This window comes from Mesitornis unicolor, unplaced genomic scaffold, assembly GCF_000695765.1.
Source record: "Mesitornis unicolor isolate BGI_N332 unplaced genomic scaffold, ASM69576v1 scaffold42019, whole genome shotgun sequence".
NCBI lineage: Eukaryota > Metazoa > Chordata > Aves > Mesitornithiformes > Mesitornithidae > Mesitornis > Mesitornis unicolor.
Genome location: NW_010207342.1, coordinates 3,348 through 3,710, shown reverse-complemented (window position 1 = coordinate 3,710; position 363 = coordinate 3,348). Strand labels below are relative to the sequence as shown.

Sequence of the window (363 nt, the reverse complement as noted above, 5' to 3'; positions counted from 1 at the left end):
AAGCAGCCAGTGCAGAGGCAGAAGAGGAGGATGGCGAAGGACCAGACGTCCAGGCTGGAGTCCAGCTCCAGAGTCTCCGAGCCCTGCAGCCCGCAGAGCTCTGGGGGGGAGTAGGGCAAAGCACCAGTCATGGCACCCACCGCCGAGCCCTGCAGGCGGGTGAGGCCGAAGTCGCCCAGCTTCACCCGACGGCACTCGCGGTCGAAGAGGAGGACGTTGTCCAGTTTGACATCGCGGTGCACCAGGGCCCGACCGTGCATGAAGTCCAGCGCCTCAGCCAGTTGGGATGCGCAGCGCTTCACCAGCTCCTCTGCCAGCCCCTCCTGCGGGCGGGGGGCACCGTGGCCCAGGGTCCACACCCAA

General features: G+C 67.5%; 1 protein-coding gene across 1 annotated transcript in view; it reads right to left on the bottom strand.

Moving 5' to 3' along the window:
- Nucleotides 1-363, bottom strand: part of SBK3 (SH3 domain binding kinase family, member 3) — a 2,869-nt gene that overhangs the window by 322 nt on the left and 2,184 nt on the right. Inside the window, 1 exon segment of the mRNA XM_010192095.1 lies at nt 5-323. Coding sequence (XP_010190397.1) covers nt 5-323 — 319 coding nt within the window.